This window comes from Sprattus sprattus, assembly GCF_963457725.1.
Source record: "Sprattus sprattus genome assembly, chromosome: 6".
NCBI classification, from domain to species: Eukaryota; Metazoa; Chordata; class Actinopteri; order Clupeiformes; family Clupeidae; genus Sprattus; species Sprattus sprattus.
The window spans coordinates 23,925,051-23,939,110 of NC_137925.1; the positions used below are offsets into that span (position 1 = coordinate 23,925,051).

A 14,060-nucleotide genomic window follows, 5' to 3' on the forward strand; every position below is an offset into this window, starting at 1 on the left:
CAGAGTGAGTTCTGCAGGTTCTCATGCCAAACCAAGTGCAACGTCGATGAAATATCACAGTCCGTAGCTTTGCCACGGGATGTTATCAATCATAGTCAAGGGAATATAAAGACACTTCATCTTAAAAGCGTGTATTTCTGCACGGCATGCAGGTGGGAAAAAAAGGCGGCTGGCAGAACATTGTTTTGTCACAATTCATTACTCATTCAGCGCTGTTGCAACAGGGAGGCCCGCTTCCAGCGCAGGGCATTCGGAGCAAGACTCCCTCCAGTTATTTGAGGCTCCTGCCAGAGTAACTGATGCGGTAGCTGACAATATTTCACGGTTTGGCATTTGCACAAAAAAGTAGTTTTGTAGCATAGAGCTGTCCTCTGGCAGGGGGCACAAATGCAAATCTGAAAATGGCCTTTCAGTAAATGTACCACTTTGGTTTGGTGTGTTTCATTTGGTCATTGTTAATTACGTAAAAGATGCCACCAATGTCTGCAGTTGCAGGATCCCATACTGTAGTCTCACTGTAACTAAACTGAAGTCAGTTTAATCAGTAACCTTTCTCGGACACCGATCCCCTCGTCTCGCGTCTCTGGCTTGTCTCTCCGCTGATCTTTGTAACCCAACACAATCCGACCCTGTCTTTGAGACCTTGTTAAGCATTAATGCAGAGGGCTCAAGTGGCTGTCATGGACGGCGGTCACAGACAGAACATTGTGATATCACCAGGCTCTAGGGAGCGGAGAGAGACGCTTGGCCCGCTACTGCACCTGAGCTGAAGCCAGTCCGTCCAGCACTTAGCTGACTCTTAATACGGCACATTGTGTCCTGTGCCATATCCAGACACACTGGAAGTGTTGTTCTCCTTGTTGCTGTGTTACCTGTGTGCATAAAGCAGTGCTAACCCTGATTAAATATGAAGGCTAATCTAATATGGCAGTGTGTCCTGGTTTGCTTAATTCGGTTTACTAGAGAGAGCCTAAAAGTGTTGCAGGAGCGAGTTTAAAGAGAGTAAAAGCATGTTTGTGCTATTGATTTCCCTTTCTGTCTCTGTTTTGACTGTGGCTAATGTCCCTCCACTCAGGCACAATTTGCCTACTCCTCATTCCTGGCATTCCCATTCTTCCTTTTAAGTTACTTAAAATCCTTTTGTTGGGATTAAGTGAAGTATTGAGATGTTTGCATTTACATTTTACATTTACATTTTACATTTACATTTAGTCATTTAGCAGACGCTTTTGTCCAAAGCGACGTACAAGGGAGAACAATCAAGCTAAGAGCATTAAAAAACCTGGTGTAACCATAAATATTGCTTATAAAACGACATAGAAAGAATAAAAAAAGAAGTGCGGGCCTGTTGCTGCTTAAGTGCAGGTTGAGCCAAGGTGCCAGTTTAGGAAGAGAGGTGCTCTTTGAAGAGTTGGGTCTTCAAGAGTTTCTTAAAGGTAGGGAGGGACGCTCCTGCTCTGGTAGTGCTAGGCAGGTCGTTCCACCAACGTGGAACTACAACTGAGAATAGTCTGGATTGCCTTGCTTGCACTGGGGGCAGTGCCAGACGACGCTCACTGGATGAGCGCAGCGTCCTGGGTGTGACATTTGCCCTTACAAGAGCATTTAGGTAGGTGGGAGCAGACCCAGTAAGCACTTTGTAGGCAAGCATAAGTGACTTGAATTTGATGCGAGCAGCTACTGGCAGCCAGTGGAGCTCAGTGAGTAGCGGGGTGACATGTGCCCTCTTTGGTTGGTTGAACACCAGGCGCGCCGCTGCGTTCTGGATCATCTGTAGTGGTTTTACCACGCATGCCGGCAGGCCCGTTAGGAGGGCGTTGCAGTAGTCGAGGCGGGAACCCACCAAGGTTTGCACCAGGAGCTGGGTGGCATACTGGGTTAGGTACGGCCTGATTTTGCGGATGTTGTAAAGCGCAAAGCGGCATGACCTCGCGACAGAGGCAATGTGGGCTGTGAAGGTTAGTTGGTCGTCAATAATGACCCCGAGGTTTCTTGCTGTTTTGGATGGAGCCAGGAAGGCCTCCAAGAGCTTGTTTGATACTGAGGCGGAGAAAATTCCATCAGTTCCATCATATTTCCCCCTACATTAGTGCTCAATCGTCTGCTCCTGGAGGCCAAGTGTGCTGGTTGGGGAATGAGTAGTGTGATCACGTCAGGGGCGCTGCAGGCCCTGCCTTCTGACCCTCATTACATTAAACACTGAGTTTCCTTAAAAATCAATGATCTCTCAGCATGGCTGCAATTCTCCGTCAGATCCCTGGGCCATCTTGCACTCCAGTGCTTCCTGACGCTAATGGTCCATTCTCGCTCTTCTGGGCCTTTGATTTGTTCTGCTCTCCTCAGTAGCTCTGCCTGCTTTTAGAGCACATGTGCGTTGCTCCAGTTAACGCAGTGCCTTTGGGAAGCTCCGTGCTGTTGTGTAACTGTGGGTTTGGGCCTGTGCCTGCTCGTGTTTACTATAGGCAGATGCTAACCTTGAGGCGCTGTTGTTGTTGGAACGTAGACCCTGCGGTTAATGACTCCCAGAGAGAGAGGAGGGAGAGGTATGAAAATGTAAAGTAGAGTTCAGTACAGCAGCCAGACTGGACACCGCGTCTCTCTTTTGTTTACTTGTTTGCTTGCAGTGTCACCGCAGCAAACACTGGGGTTTAAAGGCCTCCAAGAGTGACCGCAGTGTCACCACAGCAAACACTGGGGTTTAAAGGCCTCCAAGAGTGATCGCAGTGTCACCACAGCAAACACTGGGGTTTAAAGGCCTCCAAGAGTGATCGCAGTGCACCACAGCAAACACTGGGGTTTAAAGGCCTCCAAGAGTGATCGCAGTGCACCACAGCAAACACTGGGGTTTAAAGGCCTCCAAGAGTGACCGCAGTGTCACCACAGCAAACACTGGGGTTTAAAGGCCTCCAAGAGTGATCGCAGTGCACTCTTGGGATGGAGATTTAGGTGTGCTCTGGGCAGAGAGCCTTGATGTGTCGAGAGGGGCGACTGCAGAGATCTGAGTCCCCGACCTGAGAGCTTCAGCCAGTTATGCTCAAGCAAAGGTGGCGTACTTTTTTTTACTTTTCCTGCTTTTCTTGGCTGCAGCTCATTATGCCTGCTGCTCCTCCACCACATATTCAGTTCTGACATATCCCTGCAGGTTGAATAATATAAAGACGGATTGCTCAACCGCATACCTTACAAAGATAAATACTGCAGTCTTGATGTCTTGTACGATTTGCCAAACAGGAAGTTCCGTACTGATGAACTAGCATACCCGCATTGCCACATAGTCGGTCATGTGTCCAAAGTGCTGACAAAGGTAGGCTGTCCTCATAGGTGTCCACCCAAAGAGAGGCCTCTCAGTCAGCAGGTTGTAGGAGAGAGGAAGAAGAGAAGACTTCCACTGAAATGGATTTGGCAATGCGAAAGGAGTGTTTTGAACTCTGACCTTTCAATCCTCTTGCAAACATCATCCTCCCTCCCTCATTTCTGGAGTGGAGGGAGATGTTTAATCTCCATATCCCAAAGTGCTGGGTGTGGGTGTGGGCTCCCACCACATGGAGAGCAGCCCAGCCAGTTTGGAGATCTCATCTGTGTGATTATGGCTTAGTGCTGGAGCCCCTTCTGTTCCCTTTCTGTCCCTATCTCTCTCCCTCTTTGCTCATTCCTTCCTTCCTTCCTTCCTTCCTCTCCTCTCTTTACACCTCCCCCGGCCTCCCTGCTTTTCCATCCGGTCTTTCTTGTCCAAGTGGTCAGCAGGCTTTGTACACACACACACACACACACACACAAACACACACCACACCACACACACCACACCACACACACCACACCACACACACACTCACCACACTCACCACACACACCACACCACACACACACTCACCACACTCACCACACTCACCACACTCACCACACTCACCACACTCACCACACTCACCACACTCACCACACACACCACACACACCACACACACCACACACACCACACACACCACACACACACAACACACACACACTTTGGGTTTTTGCTTCCGGAGCCTTCTAAAGTCACTGCCGCTGGCCGCCATCATGCTGCTCTCCTCACGCTAAGCACCGGGTGGATAAACGGGGCGGATAAGGGGCCACTCGTGGCTAATGCCGCATAGCCCACAAGCTCCAAGGCTGCCTAATCTGCTCTGCAGAGATTAGACCTGAGTAATCACAGGCATGTGAGGGGTGAATCTGATTAGAGAGTTATCTGGCAGCTCTCGACCACGAGCCACTCACTCAGCACGCAGGTGGCAGCAGGATTGGCTGGAGGAAGGAAGCCGTTTATGGGGTGGTGTTGTGACACAGACCCCCCCCCCCCCCCCCCCCCCCCCCCCTCTCTATGAGGTGGCTTGGTGGCCGGCGCTGCCAGTGGCAACAGTGCATCACGCCAGATCTCTTGCCCCACGGCGGCTGAATTATTCACATCGCCGCTAATAGCTCTCCGCTCCCATGGCTCACTTCATCGCTCCGCAGATCGAGAGGCAAGGTGGAGAGAAGAAAGTGGTCTTTCCCCCTATCCGGAGAAACGAAGCGAGAGAGAAAGTGGTGTGTGTGTGTGTGTATGTTTAAGTGCCTGAGTGAGCGGAGAGGAATCTCTGCACTCACTGGTGCACCATTTCCGTGGGACCATTGGAGAAACATAGTGGAGGAGGTTGGATCGGACAGTTGCACAATAGTGACCGTCAGTGGAGCCGGCAGTGGAGCCGGCCGCAGACCTGTGGCGGTTTCCCCTGCAGACAAGGAAGACTTCCTGTTCTCAGACGCTGAGTCATTGGCAGCGCCGGCCGTGCCCTCCTCGCCACGCCACCCCTCGTCCTCCTTCACACACACACACACCACACACACACACCACACACACACACACACACACACACACACACACACACACACACACACACACACACACACACACACACACACACACACACTCCCTGGAGGCCCTTCTAAGGCTGAGGAATGTGTCTACTACCATTGGCCTTACACTCCGAGTGGAGAACCACGTGCCACACACACACACACACACACACACACACACACACACACACACACATGGTTAACTACCTTACTTATGAGTGTGAACATGATGTGTCTACTTACAAACATATGAGACGGAATGGGATGGCTCTGTGGGTTTGTGTGTGTGTGGGTTTGTGTGTGTGCGGGTTTATGTGTGTGCTCTTCCTCCAGGCTCTGTACCCGGAGAAGATAAAGGGGGCCATAAATCTAATAGCTCTTTCCGTCCTCCTTTGCTCTCTTGACTCTCTCTTTCTTTCTCTTTCTCTCCCTCTCTCTGTCTTTCTCTCCCTCTCTCTCTGTCTCTCCCTCCCTCTCTCTGTTTCTCTCTTTCCCTCTCTCTCTCTGTCTCTCTCCCTCTCTCTGTCTCTCCCTCTCTCTCTCTGTCTCTCCCTCTCTCTGTTTCTCCCTCTCTCTGTCTCTCTCTATATCTCTAACCCATTGTCTCACTTTATAACTAGCAAATCATCAGTGGGACCCCACCTGCCAGTAAACTCAGGACTTTTACCTGGCCATCTTGGCCCGGCTGACCTTTTGACTCCTCCTACCCCCTGCCCCCCCAACACACACACACACACACACACACAGTGTGTTCCCTCAGTGGCACTCAATGCCTCTCAGTCGCTCTCTTTCTTTCTCTCTCTCTCCCTCTCTATTTCTCTTTCCCCCTCTCTTTCTCTCTCTCTCTCTCTAATGCTCAGGGGATTGTGCTGGCTCTCAGCGTCTTGAGCAAGTTTCATCATTCTCTGGCAAGCACCTCTCACTAAGCCTATTATTCCAAATGATGAGGAGGGCTCTTTTCCCCCCTTCTCTTTGTTTTTATCCTGCGCTCATTTTTCAGCCGCTGGCATCCTATTCCCCGGCCCCAGCCCTTTCAGTTTGGTGGCCCGTGGGATGTTTTTTATATTTCATGTGTCACTGTCTTTAATTTTTTTTGTCTTTAACTTGGTGAACTTTAAAAACATTTGTCATTACTGCAGTGAAGAGAACAGATCATCAAAGCAGTGCCGTGTGGTTGTGGGGTGGGGAAAAATAAACCCACTGGTGGGAATGAATTGGTCCTCTGAAGGCTAGGCAGAGGTCGGCCATGGATGCGGTGGATGCCCGTACATGGGGTGAAGTGGGCGCTGCCCGTACATGGGGTGAAGCAGGCTCTGGGTGGAGTGGGCTCTCTGTCTAAATGTGTTTTGGCCGATTGCTTGGCCTAAGTGCTCGCGTGTCTTCCATCAGGAGAAATGTTTACGCACCCACCGGCTGTTCAGGAGACCTGGGCCTCCATATGTTACTGTGATGACAGCTGCCGCTTGACTGATGTATTGACTGACCTCTCTCTCTCTTCCTCCCTCTCTCTCTCTCTTCCTCCCTCTCTCGCTCTCTCCCCCCCTCTCTCTCTATCTCTCTCTCTCACACTATCACTCTCTTCCTTCCTTCCTCCTTTTCTCTCTCAGACCTCAATCTTGTCTCTTGTTCTCTGCTGTGTGCTCACCTTGTTCAGTTCTCCTTCCTTCTCTAATGGTTCTTCCTCTTTTGTTTTCTTCTTAGTCACAACATGTGACAACATGTCACAACTCTGGTTTCTTTATAAGTTTTGGATGGGAACACATGTGAATCTTGTATCATGTCTAAATGAGTTTTGTAGAACCCAATAATGTAATCAAATGTCTGTACAGTAAATGTTATAATAATTGTACCAATAATGTAGTAACCTTATCCACTTAGCTCAATAAATGTAATGAAAAAAGTGGTTTGAATAGTGGTACGTCTATGCAACTTTCTGCTAAAAACTCCGATTGATACATTTCGATATTTAAAAATGTTCAAGAACATTCTTGACTTAAAATCCTACCCCTTTATGAGTATAGTACATGGCAGCTGAAAGTAAACAGGTCAAATTCATTGGTGTAATTGGTGTATTTGTAAGGTGTTTAGGTGCTAGTGAAGACATAAGGCATGTGCTGTATTACATTTAACAGGCAAGGATTTTGAAGGTGCAATAATGTAATAATCGAGTTTTGAATACTGGTTGAATAAAGAACTGTTATTTCAAGCATCTTTGAGTGTTTAAAACGTCTTTGAGTGTCTAGAAAAGCGCTATATACAAATAAATTATTATTATTATTAGTTTTATAACATCTCTCTGTCTCTCTGCAGTGTGGAGGGGATGAGAAGAGGGTGGACAGTAGGACCATCTATGTGGGACACCGACCGTGTCCGCCCACCGAGGCCTTTATCCCCCCCAAATTCTGTGACAACAGGATTGTGTCTTCCAAGGTGAGAACACTTCCCACAGCAAAACAAAATGTGTGTGTGTGTGTGTGTGTGTGTGTGTGTGTGTGTGTGTGTGTGTGTGTGTGTGTGTGTGTGTGTGTGTGTGTGTGTGTGTGTGTGTGTGTGTGTGTGTGTGTGTGTGTGTGTGTGTGTGTGTGTGTGTGTGTGTGTGTGTGTGTGTGTGTGTGTGTGGTGCGTGAGCAGCTGCTCTTACCTAATCAACCAAGCCTGCTTTTAAACGCTGCTGATCGGAATGCTTTGTAAGTTCAAACTGCTAAACTGTATTGGGCAATGGTTTCATAACATTGTTATTCACATTTCCCACAAATGCAATTTTTTGTTTTCATCAGCTCACATTTTCTGGCTGTTATGAAACACTACGCTAGTGAAGGGGGGGGGGGGGGGGTTTGAGTCCTAGAATAGTTCATCGTGGCTGAGCATTATGCTGGGAACACAGCCAGCGTGACTTCAGCTTGTTTCTCCGGCGCATTCCGCAGTTGCCCTGGTGATCTGCCACCTGTTCCTCCAGGTGTGAAGAGACTCTTAGGCTGGGACCGCACCACGCACCACACCTCACCGCACCGCACCGCACCGCACCGCACAGCACCACACAGCACCACACAGCACCACACAGCACCACACAGGCTGAGAGTGCTTGCTCTCCCTCACGATATCTCTTCTTTCTCTTTCCCTCTCTTTTGTTCTCTTCATTTCTCTTTTAGTTCAAGTTCCATTCAAAATGAGCTGTATTGCCAAAGCACTGAACATAGATTACAGAAAGGAATGCAAAAAAACTTTCCCTGTCATGGTGTCTGTCTCACTTGCAGTCTTCATTTCTCTTTCTGCCCTTTCCTCCCTCTCTTTTACATCCAAGCACCCTCTTTGCCCCCCCCCCCCCCTCCTTGTATTCCATCCTCTCAGGAGCTTTAAAACCTTTCTTCACCCCCCATCCAGCTCCCCCCCCCCAGTGCTGCTTGTCTCTCCTCACCGATGGTGGCCTGTGATTTGTCAGCAAGGACTGCCGCTGAAATACATGGTGGCTATTAAGGTTCAGGCGAGTCAGGCCATTCAATCTGTCTCCTGAGCCTGATGGGGGCCCCTAAATCTCTGGCTGGGGAGCGATTGTGGGCGGGGGGGGGGGGGGGGGGGGGTGGTTTGGGGTGTCTGTACAGGCCTGAAGTGTGTGTGTGTGTGTGTGTGTGTGTGTGTGTGTGTGCAGGGTTTTTCCTGCATAGAGCAAATGTGAGCGCACGCAAGCCGTTTTGCCTAGCGCCTATGAAAAATCCCGACCGCCTAAAGGCAAAAAAAGTGCGCGATGAAAAAAAAAATAATAATAAATAAATAAATCATCTATGTGTCACGCATGCAATGCCTGTCAGGGAATAGGTTCTCAATATTATATTTCAAGAGTCCTACAGCCGAATTATCGTTCTGCTTTGATCAGTAAACGAGTTGATAAGTGTGTCTTTTTCTTGGCTGATCAACACGCAACTGAATGGACAGAGCGGCCAGCTGCCAATCACTCAATCTGCGTATGCATCCTGACTGTCAGTCGGCGGTGATTTTGAGCATAACATTCCATTTTCGGTATTCATGGCTTTCAATTTAATAAAATATCTGTTATGTTGAGGACCTAATGGATTTGTCTATCCGTTTGAACGAGTAACAGTAGACTCCGGGACCTCGGGAGAGGCAGACAACCGCATTCGTTTATCAATGAAAGCTCAGCTCGTTCTGAGGAGATTTGTGTTGCATCTCGAATATAATTCAGGGCTCTCAAGTGTCACGCATTGAGCGTGACAGTCACTAATTTTGGTCTTTAATCACGCACTCCCGCCACACATCGTATTTCTCACGCTGAAAAAAACCTCTAAGCTATTTAATATGCCGCAGCGCGCAAACATGACCTGGCCACGCTGCCCTCACCATGGAGGAATCAAGCACGTCTCCCCGAATCCACTGTAGTTCTGCCGTGAGGTGCCACTTATCAGCCTATCAAAAAAAAAGAAATGGGCTTCACAATAGCCAATCAGAAAAACCGTATCTTTTGTATCTGTTGTATCTGGGTAAGATTTAATCCAGCAACCAATGAAAATGAAGCATCCTGGAATTGCGCGCAATTGATCTTCTAAAAGCTTCGTTCACCTGAGGAAACCACTAGAGCTCCGAGCATCAGTTTTCTACAAGGAGTAAGTCGTCTCCTGTTTTAATGTGACGACAAATTCACAATGGTTTGACACAAGCAATGACAACTTGACTGCAGTTAGAGACTGCAGTTAGAGACTATTTCCCAGATAATTACCATCGGTTTTTAATGAGTGTTTGTAGCCAACACACTTTTAGGCTACATCCTGCCTTTTCACTATAGCTTTGACTCTGAACTTCGTTAATAAATTAAATTCGAGTAGGCCTATTAAAGATATTTGTAGGCTAAAATTACCATGAACTTGTTAAATCATTTTACCAGGGCACCAAAAGGCGGAGGGTGGAATGTTCACAGGCTGGTTGTGACCTCTGTACCTGACTTAAAATTAAAATAAAATAAATAATATTTTCCCGCAATTGAGTCCTCCTTGGTTAACACACATCAGCACTTTACCATAGCCTCCATTATTTCTGAAATGGTGAAAAAAAGTACATAAATATCTACTAATAAGCTGTCACGGTTAACACAGTCTGTTTTTTTGGGGTGAGCACCGAAGACCCATTTCGACCCAGGAAAAACCCTGGTGTGTGTGTGTGTGTGTGTGTTGCACCTGACAAAGAGGTGTCTGAAGAGCAAAGCATCCACAGTCTCTGCTGTTTGGATAACTAACCGTTCCACATGAAGCACTTTGTAGGCATCAGCAAGTACTTAGAACAGCAAGTCATAGAAAGGATATATGCAGGGTGATGTGTAACTAGGGGTGGGTATCGCCAACCACCTCGCGATACGATACGCATCCCGATACAGGGGTCGCGATACGATATGTATCGCGATACATGCGATACGTACGTATACGATACGTATCCCGATATTTTAGGCTTATAACAAAAAAAAATTGCCTGTAACTCCTTGACAGTACATCATAACATATTTGTCACCTCATGTGGATTCTACAGAAACTCTGCTTTCAAATTATACCATCAACTGGATGATGGGCAAAGTATGCAGGCAGGCACATGAACCAAGTAGACGCTGTACAAAGAAACAGACAAAAAAAAAAAAAAAAAAAATTTTTTTTTTTTTTTTTTTTGTTGCACGTGAAGTATCGATACTGACGCCTCCGTATCGATACACGCATCGTAAAGAGGCCCGCGACGATGTATCCCCGTATCGATATTTTGAACACACCCCTATGTGTAACCAGGGGCGGTTTAATATTTGGTCTCATTTCAAGTCCTAGTTGAACACAACTGCAGAATAACTTTGGTTGGTGCACAGGCTTACCAGTATCCCTAAATAAGGCTTTGCTTTGTCATGGGGTTTTTGTAGCCATTGCTATAAATCCAGAACGCAGTTTCTTCAGCTTAAGTTTGATGATGTAGCCAAAGTTAGTTGGTGAGTTGTGTGCTCTGAGTGAGAGGAAGTGTCTGTGGTGAGAGAGATTACTTTGAGACTCTAGTCTGAGGGCTTTGGAGAGGCGTGTGTATGTGTGTATTTGGCTCAGGCCGGTATTTATAGATGTGTGTGTGTGTGTGTGTAGAAGGGGGGGGGGGATTATGCTGAGGATGGCCTAATCAATGGTCCTCCGGTGGGACCGTAAACACACTTTAATTACCCTCACTCTGCTGTTTTCTCCCTCTCTCCATCTTCCTCTCTCCATCACCCTCTCTCCATCTCTCACTCCTTCGCTCCATCTCTCCTGGTCTCTCCATCTCTCACTCCATCTCCCCATCTCTCACTCCCCTGCTCCATCTCTCCTGGTCTCTCCATCTCTCGCTCCATCTCTCTATCTCTCACTCCCCTGTTCACCCCCTGGTCTCTCCATCACTCACTCCCTCACTCAATCTCCCCATCTCTCACTATCCTGCTCCATCTCTCCTGGTCTCTCCATCTCTCACTCCCTCGCTCCATCTCCTCTGGTCTCTCCATCTCTCACTCCCTCGCTTCATCTCTCCTGGTCTCTCCATCCCTCACTCCCTCACTCATCTCCCCATCTCTCCATCTCTCACTCCCTCTCTCCATCTCTCCATCTCTCACTCCCTCGCTCCATCTCCCCATCACTCACTCCCTCTCTCCATCTCTCCATCACTCACTCTCTCTCTCCATCTCTCCCTCGTTCCATCACTCTGAAAGCATCACTGAGAGCAGGACAAATCCTAAATGATATTGAAAAGATGAGACTCTGTTTGGGACAACAGATCTCTGCATATTTATTGTCCCCGATCATCTCTCCTTGCGAAGATGCTGCTCATAAATGATCTAAACACAGACTCTCATAACATTACCGCCTCTACTGGCTCTTGCACGTGTCAACACTGCGTTGGCCACTAGCCAGCCGTTGTGCATGGACTTTGCATTGCAAATATGAAACCTTTCACCGGATCTCTTCAGAATGTGCAGCATTCAGAGGTCTAGTAATCTTCTCAGATTAAGAGTCTGACCTCCTGCCCTTGTCCTGCCCAGCGCACATAAACCACCTGTTGTCCTTCGCTGATAGCCATGGCTTTCTGTCTAGGTGTTCAGTTGCGCTCATTCATAAACTAGCCATTCTCTGTGTGTACATGCTCCTGCTAGGTGTCCATATAGCCATTGTTCTTCTAAGAGTAGAGTAAAGCAAGTTCTTCTAGGAGTAGAGTCGTCTCTCTTAGCAAGGGACATTTAAAAACAGAGACAACATTTCTCACCTGCTGCAGCTCCAGGTGGAGCAGCCCACTTAGAGAGGGGCAATAGAGGCAGCAGGGAGGGGCAGCCCACTTAGAGAGGGGCAATACAGGCAGCATGCAGAGGCAGCCCACTTGGAGAGGGGCAATAGAGGCAGCAGAGAGAGGCAGCCCACTTAGAGAGGGGCAATAGAGGCAGCATGGAGAGGCAGCCCACTTAGAGAGGGGCAATAAAGGCAGCAGGGAGAGGCAGCCAACTTGGAGAGGGGCAATAGAGGCAGCAGAGAGAGGCAGCCCACGTAGAGAGGAGCAATAAAGGCAGCAGAGAGAGGGGCAATAGAGGCAGCAGAGAGAGGGGCAATAAAGGCAGCAGAGAGGAGCAATAGAGGCAGCATGGAGAGGCAGCCCACTTAGAGAGGGGCAATAGAGGCAGCAGAGAGGGGCAATAGAGGCAGCAGGGAGAGGCAGCCCACTTAGAGAGGGGCAATAAAGGCAGCAGGGAGAGGCAGCCAACTTGGAGAGGGGCAATAGAGGCAGCAGAGAGAGGCAGCCCACGTAGAGAGGAGCAATAAAGGCAGCAGAGAGAGGGGCAATAGAGGCAGCAGAGAGAGGGGCAATAAAGGCAGCAGAGAGGAGCAATAGAGGCAGCATGGAGAGGCAGCCCACTTAGAGAGGGGCAATAGAGGCAGCAGAGAGGGGCAATAGAGGCAGCAGGGAGAGGCAGCCCACTTAGAGAGGGGCAATAGAGGCAGCATGAAGAGGCAGCCCACTTAGAAAGGGGCAATAGAGGCAGCAGAGAGGGGCAATAGAGGCAGCAGGGAGAGGCAGCCCACTTAGAGAGGGGCAATAGAGGCAGCAGAGATAGGCAGCCAACTTAGAGAGGGGCAATACAGGCAGCCAACTTAGAGAGAGGCAATAGAGGCAAACATGCATCAACACACACATACGCACACTTTCACATGTGAACACTAGGGATGTGCATCTCATCACTGAGGACGATGCGATTTTAGCTAGAGTTTAGCTACAGTATATGGAGTATATTCTTACCTCTTCCTCCATCATCACCGCCTCTGCTTTTATCTTAACCAATATCATGTCTTTGATGCCGTGGTCCTCCAAGAAAGCCAGGTCTTTGAAACGTGGATGAACCGACAGTGATGCGTCTGAACGTGTTCATTGAAAGAAAGTGCATGAACTTGTTCATAATTTTGGTGAACGTGAACTGAACGTACTGTATTACTGCCTGATGGCCGATACTGTGAACGTGTTCATTCTGGTGTCTGTGGGCAAGTTCACTCTTTTTTAATTTCGTTCAATAAGGTGCCAGATTTCTAGAGACTTCCAGGCGAAAAACAAACCGTTAACATTCCTTTATCTAGGTGCCGCACTGTCTTTGCCTGTGAGAGCGCCAAAGTTGCGTAGAGGCCGAGAGCGGTATTGCAGACAGATAGAGATTTTAGAAAAAGTATACACTTCACGAGAATCGGCCATTGACAGCAGTAGAGATTAGAGCGCGCTTAAGAAACTGTTAGAGAGGAGGAATCTATCTAAGTATAAAATGATTGGATTTATATTCGGATAATACCGATGCAAAATTTTTAGAAACGATGCATCGCGATTCATCCCACACTGTATCCGGTGCACACTTTTTTTCGATCCGGGCCATCTCATCGTGAGCTTTTATGCCGGTGCATCGATGCGAACCGGTGAATCTTCCCATCCCTAATGAACACACATGAACACACACACACACACACGCGCATGCCATGAGGCTGTTCACTGTACACCACTTCCCTGCTGTCACACTCCATCTACACCCCCTATTGTCTTTATTTCTCCTTTTTACTCTCTCTCTCCCCGTCTCTCTCTCTCTCTCGCTCGCACTCCTGCTCAGTCCCACATACAGTCAGAATGGTGCTGAGTGTTGAATATGAAATCCACCCTTCCAGCTCTGTG

At 48.3% G+C, this 14,060-nt stretch overlaps 1 protein-coding gene across 1 annotated transcript in view; it reads left to right on the forward strand.

Annotated features, from left to right (window-relative positions):
* atp11c (ATPase phospholipid transporting 11C (ATP11C blood group)) overlaps positions 1-14,060 on the forward strand; it is a 63,954-nt gene that overhangs the window by 13,803 nt on the left and 36,091 nt on the right. Inside the window, exon 2 of the mRNA XM_080841096.1 lies at positions 7,182-7,301. Coding sequence (XP_080697222.1) covers positions 7,182-7,301 — 120 coding nt within the window. The remainder of the gene's footprint in view (positions 1-7,181; positions 7,302-14,060) is intronic.